We start from the raw sequence: 9,143 nt of genomic DNA on the forward strand, positions 1-9,143 counted from the left end.
CTAATGCAATTACTCAGTAAGTGTTCGTTGTTGTTGTTACTCTGGGAGCAAAGGGCTGGCCAGAGACCAGAACCCTGTCTCTGCCCCCCAGACACTAAGGAGCAACAGGAAACAGGCCAAGGCGCCAACTGGCCTACGTGACCAGGTCCACAGCCGGGGATCCCACCCCACTTTGCCTGGCTGGGCTGCCCTTAGGCTTCCTTGAGCCTGGCCCTCAGGCTTCCAACCTTTTCCTCCACTTTGAAGGTCTTTTGAACCTGGAACTGAAGCCCTACAAGCATTTCACTTCCCCATCCTCCCACCTCTATCAGTGTCTCCAGTAAGTGCCAAGTCCCACCCACTGTGGATAAAGATTAGGGCTTAACGGCCCTTCGTTTGAGTTCTTGCTCCAACCCTGGGGACCTATGTGACTTTGGGGGGAGCCATTTCACCTCTGTGAACTCCTGTTTCCCACTCCATAATACGGGGACCGCACCAACTATTTTTAAATAGTAAGCCTTGTGGGAATGATATTAGTTATCATCTTTCAAGGCCTGGCTGGCTTAGCTGTCTCCTCCTCCAGGAAGTCTTCCTTGGCTTCCTCAACATAAAAACCTCCTCCCTCTAGCCTCCATCAGCATTTGGTATTCTTAGGCTGCATTCTGGCCCCTTTGGGAGCTTGCCCTCATTTTGCCTCACCCAGACTTCACTTACAAATTGCAATGCCCATTTTGCAGGCCCAGAGAGGTACAGAGGTGGGTGGTTCAGGCTCTCTCATAGGGTAGAAGGGTTGGAGTGCCAAAGGAGGGTATCAGATATAAGGCAGAGAGGCTGCTCAGGGAGGACACAACAGACTTGAGGAGAGGGTAGTTCAAGGAAATGCAGTTTGGTCAGGCAGCCCAGCATGGGGCGGGGGTGGGGGGTAGGGAGCTCCCCACATGGGGAAGGAGGGGATGATGAAAGACCACTTTCAAACACATAGCCCAACATAGCCACTCAAAACCTCCACCTGCATTCTTCAAGATTTCTCCTTGTGGCTCCTAGGCTCATCCATTCCCTTCTCTTCACCAGCCCTGTCTGAAGACTTCCCACACATACAACCTATCATGGAGGGACAGCTGCCCCATTTGACAGATGAGGAAACCAGCTCAGAAAAATTAAGCCATGTAGGACTGGTACGAACCAGAGCTCCCACCCTTTCCACTCCAAGCCCTCAACCTCATTTGCTTTTGTTCAGTAACTCTGCGCCTGTGACTCTAGCCCTCCATCTCAGAAGGAAAGCAGGAGCCCCGATTGGCCATAAGAGCTCCCTGGTCCCATCAGGGGTCACCCGGACACCCACTACTTCACTCCTCCATGGAGGGCTCACATGGAGATGAGAAGCAACAGGCCCAACATGTAGAGCATGGCTTTCTAGCTCCTGGATCACGCTCTTGGGTCCTTCCACGTCACACTCCCCACTGTCTGTGTCTAAGAGGCATGTGAACATCCTGACCAAGTTCTGTCACTGTCAGCTGTGTGACCTTGGGCAAATCATCCAACGTCTCTGAGACAGCATCCCTACCTACAAACGGGGATGACAAGAAAAAACCCTCACAAGACTGTTGTTATACAGAGCCAGGGAGATAAGCTGAAACCAACCCAGAATTGCAGTTTCTATTTGCCTGCCTCATCCTCAGCGCTCCCGCTGTAAGAGGATCACAGAACAACTCCCAGGGGTGAGACTCGCTATAATATTTTACCCCAGCACTGCCATTTTCATCATTGCAAAAGCACCAGGAAATCAATGATGAGGCTATGATTAGGCTTCTACTTAGCAGGTCAATAACTGTGGAGCAAGTAGCTTAATCTCTCAGTGCCTCAGTTTCTTTAGCCTGTGAAATCGGCCTGCTGAGAAGAGTGGAGTTTATGTGAGGTAAGTGCTCACCGCAGGACTGGCACACGGCAAACAGCACGTGTGAGTGGCGTTGACTTCCAGTGACATTACTAGAACTGGTCCTCAAAAACAAGCCAAGAATCATGAGCCCAAGTGGTCAGGTGAGTAAATGAAGACAGGAGGGGGAAGATGCGCCCAAGACACAGAGCCATCTCTGGACTGCGTCTGAGAATGAATCCAGAGGCTGACTGGAAAGCCCATAGACAACCTCAAGGACTCAACAATGCCTGTCCAGGTGTCCACCTACCCCTCCTGCCACTGTGTGGTGCTGTGGATCTGTTCACCTGTTGCCCTCCTGCAGACCCGGGGCTCCCTGGCCTGTGGGGTGGGCTCCTTCTCCAAAGTGCCCCAGGCCTGGCACTGAGCAGGCACTCAATAACCATGAGTATGACCACCCGCGTCTGTTTCTAAAGAGTCCTGTTTTTCTGTTCCTGGAGCTACACTCCTTCACAGCAACTGCCTACTAACTCACTTCTGCCCCCACAAACATCTGAAAGCACAAGCACCGCAAGAAAGAACTTGCAAAGCTGTAGGGCCCGGGTGTACAAGTGGCACCACACTAGGCAAAGGAGGCCTGCCACGTGCACACCGTCACCGACTGAGGGCTCACGTGCAGCCTCGGAATCCTTGGGCCCTCTCCAGGAAGCAAACTCTTTCTCCTGGACCTCTGCTTCCTGGTCTGCCCCATGACTCATGCCCGCGCCGGGCCAGCAGGAGAGCGTGGTCCGCTCACCAGGGTGGCACAAAAAACTACACGGTGACTAGGCAGAAAAGCAGAGGGAGCCAGCCAGCGCCCGGGCCTCACAGGCACCTACCTCCCTGGAGAAGCGCGCGGGGGTGTGGCCGGGGCGGGGCCGGGGCCGGGTCCTTATATGCCCGGCGCCCGAAAACTGCACACCCGCCCGCTCCACGATTGGCCGCTCTGGCCACGGGGGCCTATGGGGTGGTCCTCGCTTGGCCAATCAGGGGCCCCGGGGAGCCCATTCATTCACAAAAAAAAAAAAAAACACACCAGCAAGGCGAGGCCCGGAATTGCCTAGAACTTTGAAACACTGGCGCGTTCCGTGGGGCCGACGCAGGAGTCCAGGAGGGCTAAATGCAGGAAGCTAGACGCTTGCAGGGACGATTGCGTCCCTGCCCACAGTTCCGGCCCGGCAACCCGGGCGTACCGCGCCCTCCGCCTGGGCCACACCAGCCCCGGGCTCCGCCCCGGACCCCAATAGGACACGCTGACCGCCCAGCTCACGCTGGGTCGCTAAGAGCCACCCAACCCTGAGGAAGGAGGCGCCAGGGCAGCTTCCCGGCAGTGAGGTCCAAGCAGGTGGCCGGCACCGCCCCCTCCCCGCCCCGTTCCCTTCTTCCCCAGCCGGCCACTCACGGCAGTCGTCCTCGTCGCTGTTGTCCGAGCAGTCGTCGTCCTCGTCGCATCTCCACACGGAGGGGATGCAGCGCTCATTCCGGCACCGGAATTGGTCCTCTTCGCACTCTTTGACCGGCCCTGCTCGGGGGAGAGAGGGGCGTGAGCCGGATCCGCGGACAGTGCAGTCCTGGCCGCGGGGAGGGCTCTACTGGGGTGAAGGAAAGGAGGCGATGATGGAGCCAACGACCTCGGCGGCCTCGGGCGCCCTCGATCCGGAAGGAGGGCAGAATGGTAATGGGATGGCGGGCTGCTCGGTGGCACTAGAGGCCAGACACAGTTGGTGTCACACCACTTGGGTACACCCCCATTTAGAACACTCACCCGCACTCACGGCCCATAGAGATCTACGCAGACGCAGCCCCACAAGGAGCCCCCGAACACGCCGCGACACACGCACTGGGCGCTGCGGGCATAACCCCCTCGCACGCAGCCCCTCTTTCTCCGCCGCGCGCAGGGGTTGCCGGAAACGCATTGTCAGGCGGGGAAGTCGCCCTGCTCAGCTCACCGCCACCGCGGAGCGCGCGTGTCAAATAAATCCCGCTGGCTAGAATCACGCAGCCCACCAGAAACCATCAATGACCACCCCCTACCCACCCCTCACAAAGTTCCCGGCCCGCCTGGCCCTCACTGGGCCCATCTCCCAGGAGCAGGTGCCAGAAGGCAGAGCCAACGACACCGGGAGCCGTGGGGGCGGGGGTCGAGGGCAAATTAAAGGAGAGCTGGGTCCCGAGAAGCCTATCCCACCCAGGCCCGGGCTCGGGGACCCCAGCGCACCCCGCAACCCGGTCGCCGCGCCGCGCTTTGTTGGAGGCTCCGGCGGCGCAGAGCCGGGCGGGGGAACAGCCTCACGCACCTTGGCCGCCGCGCTGTGGATCCGCCGCCGCCGCCGCCGCCGCGAGATGTTGCAGCCGCAACAGCAGCAGCAGCAGCAGCAGCGGCGCCAGCGGCCGGAGCGCGCCCCGCTCGGGGCGGCCCATGGCGGGCCCCGGGCTCCGGCCGCCGCGCCCCGCGCACCCCGTGCGGCTGCCGCCGCCGCGCCTCAGCCCGCCGAGTCCTTGCCGCGGCGCCGGGGCTGCCGCTGCCCCCGCCGCCGCCGCCACCACCGCTGCCGCCCGCCCCGGCTCCTCGGCTGCATTTCAAGCAGGTTCCGTGACGCTCGGCGGCGGGGCGGGCTCAGGCTGGGCGCGCGGCCCCGGCCCTGGGCGGCCGCCGCCGGCGCGCGCGCCCCCTCCCGCCGCCGCCCCCGCCCCCACGCTCCTCCCGCCGCTGCCGCCTCTCCCTCCTCCCTCTTGTCCTTGGTCCACTCCTCCCTCAGCTGGCGCGCGCTGACCCAGCGGCGGACCCGCTTGCGGGATGGGCGCTGCAGATGCTGAGATGAGCCGGGCAAGGTCCCTGCCCCAGAGGTAGCAGACAGGCCAGGGGAAGCAGCACTGGGTGCCTGGAGGAGGTGACAGGCTGATAGAAGGCTGAGGGGTGTGTAGGAGTAAACCTGGGTGGGAGGGGAGATGTTCCCTGGGGCACCGGTCTGCGCAATGTGCACATGGGGCAGAGGTGGTGGTGGTGGATAAGGGTCAGCATACCCCGACGTGTGAGATCAGGTAGAAGCTCGGGGAGCTGCACTGGACCTCTGCACCCCTCATCCGCTACCACCCGGATACAATGCATGCGTGTAGCTGGTTAATGTGCCCATGTGCCTCTGTGCATGTTACATGGTCACGTGACCATGGCTGAGGATGTGAGGCAGGTGGCTTGGGCCCGGCACACAGACTTTATACATTCATCCTCGTCAGCATTCTCCATCAGGCAAAGGGGCGATCAGGGGCACCTGCAGGACAACACCTAGTCTTTGCTGTGATAGAGAAGGGGGGGCTGGGGGGCTCCACAAAAAGGATGTGTTATCCCTGCCTATAGGGAACGCACACCCAGGACCTCTGTCTACTCTTTGTATAAAGGAGAAGTCCCCTTCTCTGGAAGGTCACAGGCCCACCTTGCCCATGGCAGGGCGTGGGGAGCAGACTGGGGACTAGGTTTTCCCTGCCTGCTGGTAAGTGAGGCTGATCCCGCACAACCTTCTTTGGAGAATGAGGTTCAAGGGCATCGGCCACTAAAAGAGACAGACTCGCAGGTGTCTGGGCCCAATGTAGGTTCACCCTCCCGTCTCCTCCTGCCACTTCACCTCCATGGCAGAGGGGCAGAAGAAGGAGTTTTGGGAGCTGTGAGTCCCAAGCCTGGAAGCCACTGTCTATCAGCAGCCCTGTTACTGAGCCCTATTCCTTCCCACAAAGGGCAGCCCCTTGGCAATGGCTGTGGCTACCTCATAGGAGAGGGGTGCAGACCCCAGAGAGCCCAGTAGGCATTCGTGCCATAAGCCCTTCTAGCCTTTGTTCATTCAGTCATTTAACAAGTATATATAACAGCCCTGCTCTGTGCCAACCCTTCCTGGGCCTAGGGGTGCCAAGGTGAATCAGACAAGGTACCAGTCCTGGTGAAGTCCCTGACTGGTGGGAAGACAGACCATCCACACACAGGCAATGAACTACATGCACGCTTTCAACAAAAACTTATGGAGCACCTACTTCGTGCCCAGCATTATCTGAGGCCGAGGGATACAGTGTAGAAATATAGGAGGTCCCTCTTTGTTCTCCTGCAGCTTACAACTCACTTGGGAGAGACAGACACAAAAGCAAGAAAACAAACAGATAATTTCAGATCACCATAACTGCTATGAGAAAAAATAAAACAGGGTGATATGAGGTTAAGGTTAACCTTAACAGGTTATTTCCCATCACTGGCTCAGTTTCTTCATCTAAAGAAACTGGTTCCCAGCTCGGGTTCAGTTTCTTCATCTAAAACGGGAATGATGACAGAACTCATCTCACAGGGCAGTGAGGATTATAGTAGATGAGATGACGTCTGTGCACCATGAAGCATACAGTTGGTACATAATAACTTAGTTATGTTCTATTATTTAAACAGAATTCCCTGTTCAAAAACCCCTGGTGACTTCCCAACACTCAAAGAATAAAGATTGAGTGCAGGCGTTCATTGACCTCCCCTTCCAAAGGGGGACCTTTGCTCATATGGTCTCCCGCAGATCCAGTTGCCAAGATGGGCAACTCCTCGTTTCTCAACAGCCCCTCATCAGAGGTTCTCCAGGCTCCTCTCAGCCCACAGCCAATGTGGGCCACTTCCCTCTCTCCCTAGTCAGCCTGTGACCTCCCTGAGGACAGGAAGCCGCTGTCCTGCATTTCTGGGTCTCTGGCATGGGACACATTTGACCAATATTTGTTTCTGCCTTACTGAAGGTTCTGTACCCCTGGGAGGACTATGTCATCCTTATTTTCAGAGGATAAGTACAAGACCTGGCACATAACAAGCATTAGATAAATGACGACTAAATACTTGAAAAAGTTAAAAGGTAAACCATATCAAGTAATAATAATAGCTACTTCTCACTGCACACTTGCTGGGGGTCAGGCACCAGCTAAGTGCTTTATTTTTTTTTTTTAAGGCTTTTATTTATTGATTTGAGAGAGAGCAGAGAGCACAAGCAGGGAGTGTGGGGAGAGGGGCAGAGGGAGAGGGAGAAGCAGACTCCCCTCTGAGCAGGGAGCCCGAGATCATGACCTGAGCCAAAGGCAGAGGCTTAACGACTGAGCCATCCAGGCGCCCCATCTAAGTGTTTTAAATGCTTTAACCCATTTAGTCCTTATGAGGCAGGTCATATGTTTATCCCATTTTACGGATGAGCACACTAAGGAATGGGGAGGTCACACAGCTAGTAAATGGCAGAGCTAACATTTGAACCCAGGTGGCAGAACGGGGAATTTTTCAGGGCACATAAATTGGTTAATTCCAATGAGGGGCAGATGGAGAAAGCGCAGCTCTTGGCAGATGCCAGACACCAAAGGGAGAGTGAGGTATAACTTCTGCTGCCTGGGTGCCTTGTCCCCACCTGTACTCTCTCTCCATTCTGGGCTGACTCAAGCATATAGGCCTTGTTGCCCACTTCTGGGTTTCCAAAGAAAATCCCCAAACCCAACCGCAAGTGCAGTGGATTCCCCACAAGACAGAAACAGGTGACCTTCCACCTGCTGTCAGCATGGCACTGTGCCCCTCCCAAGCCTCCATGTCCTGCTTCCAGAAATGCCAGGGGCCCAGTCCATGCACACTCCACTCCCTCACCCTGGCCCCCCAAGAACCGGAGCTTTAGGCTTTTGCGAGTCTGTACCCTCTGCCTAGAACACTCGTGCACTGACTGACTTCTATTTCATCCTTTGGGCCTGAGCTCAAATGCCTCCTCCTCTGGGAAGCCTTCCAGTCTCCTCTAGAGAGGTCGCAGCCAGGGCTTTCCAGAAGACCTTCTGTATACACTTCCCCAGACTCCCTTGACTGGCCTTATGCCAGGTGAGGGGCATGGATAAGCAAGACTACGTCCTTGCCTTTGAGGATCTCTGATCTGGGGCCAGACAGTGAGTGTGCAGGGTAATAAGAACCTCAGGTGGGGCTACTCAGGATGTCAGATTCCCACACCCAGGTACCCAAGGCTATGTCACCCACCCAGCTAGGGTAACAGACCCGCGACCTGAGCTAATCACAGCTGAGCTGTAAGGGCAGCAGAGCTCTCCCACTGTCCATGACCTTCACTTTACAGAAGTCTAGCCCAAGTCCTTCATGCTCTGCTGAGCCAATCGCCCATTTATCTTTGCCACTGTTTCTCTGTATTTCTTTCTCTTTCTCTCTCTTTCTGACTAGACAGAGTATCTTCATTCCTGTAAAAAAAGGGATTCTAATTCATTACGTGAACTTTACATAGATCCAAACTGCTAGAGTTTAAATCACTTGCTAACTGTATGATCTGGGTCAAGGTGTCTGAATCCTCTGTGCCTCAACGTCCTTATCTATAAAATGGGGATGACAATGTTACCTAACAGTATTAATTATCTATGACTACATAACAAAATACACCAAAAATTAGCAACTTAAAACAACAATAGATATTTATTATCTCTCACAGTGTCTGTGGGTCAGATATCCGGGAGGAGCTCAGTTGGGTCACAATGTTAGCAGGACTGTGGTCTTCTGAAGGTTTAACTGAGGCTGGAGGGTCTGGGTTGTCTCATTCACATGGTTGGCACGTTCATGTTGGCTGTTGGCAGGATGACTCCGAGTTTCACCACTCAAATTTCTCCATGGGGCTGCTTGAGTGTTCTTACAGCATGGCGGCCGGCTTCCCCCATAGTTACTGATTCAAGAGAGAGACAGAGAAAGCAAGGAGGAAGTCACAATGTCTTTTTATGATCTAACTATGGAAGTTGCACTACATCATTTCTGCAATATCCTACTTGTTACCCAGGTGAGCTCTCATCCATGTGGAAAAGGCCCATACAGGAGCATGACAGCCAGAAGACAAAAATCACCGTGGGGCTCTTGGAGACGGGTTGCCACACTATCTCACAGAATTAGTGAGGATGAACTAAGCATATATAAAGTTCTCGGAAGAATTTTCAGTACATAGCACACCCTGTATGAGTCTTTGCTATTGTAGTTTTTGTTTCTGTAAGAGTACGGAGTACGCACTGCACAATGATTATCTACAATTACCAGGAACATCAATGCTATTAGCTGCAGAACCCCTTCATTACGCAGATGAAGACACCCGGGACCGGAGAGGATGAAGGTGTTCCAGGGTTTCACAGCAGACCACAGGCAGCGCAGGACCAGTCCAGCCTGGGTTTCTTGACTCTTGGCCATGTGCTCTCAGGAGAGTTGGAGTCACATCTCCCTCTTTCACTGCCTTGCTGTTGG

At 55.3% G+C, this 9,143-nt stretch overlaps 1 protein-coding gene across 11 annotated transcripts in view; it reads right to left on the minus strand.

Moving 5' to 3' along the window:
• Nucleotides 1-4,491, minus strand: part of LRP8 (LDL receptor related protein 8) — a 76,014-nt gene extending 71,523 nt beyond the window's left edge. For 3 of the 11 annotated variants that reach the window (XM_081816972.1, XM_081816971.1, XM_081816969.1), the window contains exons 1-2: nt 4,189-4,481; nt 3,294-3,413 (exon numbers count right to left, since the gene is read on the minus strand). In XM_081816972.1, the coding sequence (XP_081673098.1) occupies nt 3,294-3,413; nt 4,189-4,312 (244 nt within the window). In that variant the 5' untranslated portion in view covers nt 4,313-4,481. Of the gene's footprint in view, nt 1-3,293; nt 3,414-4,188 lie in introns of all 11 variants that reach the window. The other 8 variants (XM_081816965.1, XM_081816964.1, XM_081816967.1 and 5 more) reach the window with 5 other exon arrangements.
• Nucleotides 4,492-9,143: the final 4,652 nt, after the last annotated feature.

Source organism: Leptonychotes weddellii, chromosome 4 (assembly GCF_054177405.1).
Source record: "Leptonychotes weddellii isolate Sample4059 chromosome 4, ASM5417740v2, whole genome shotgun sequence".
Taxonomy (NCBI): domain Eukaryota; kingdom Metazoa; phylum Chordata; class Mammalia; order Carnivora; family Phocidae; genus Leptonychotes; species Leptonychotes weddellii.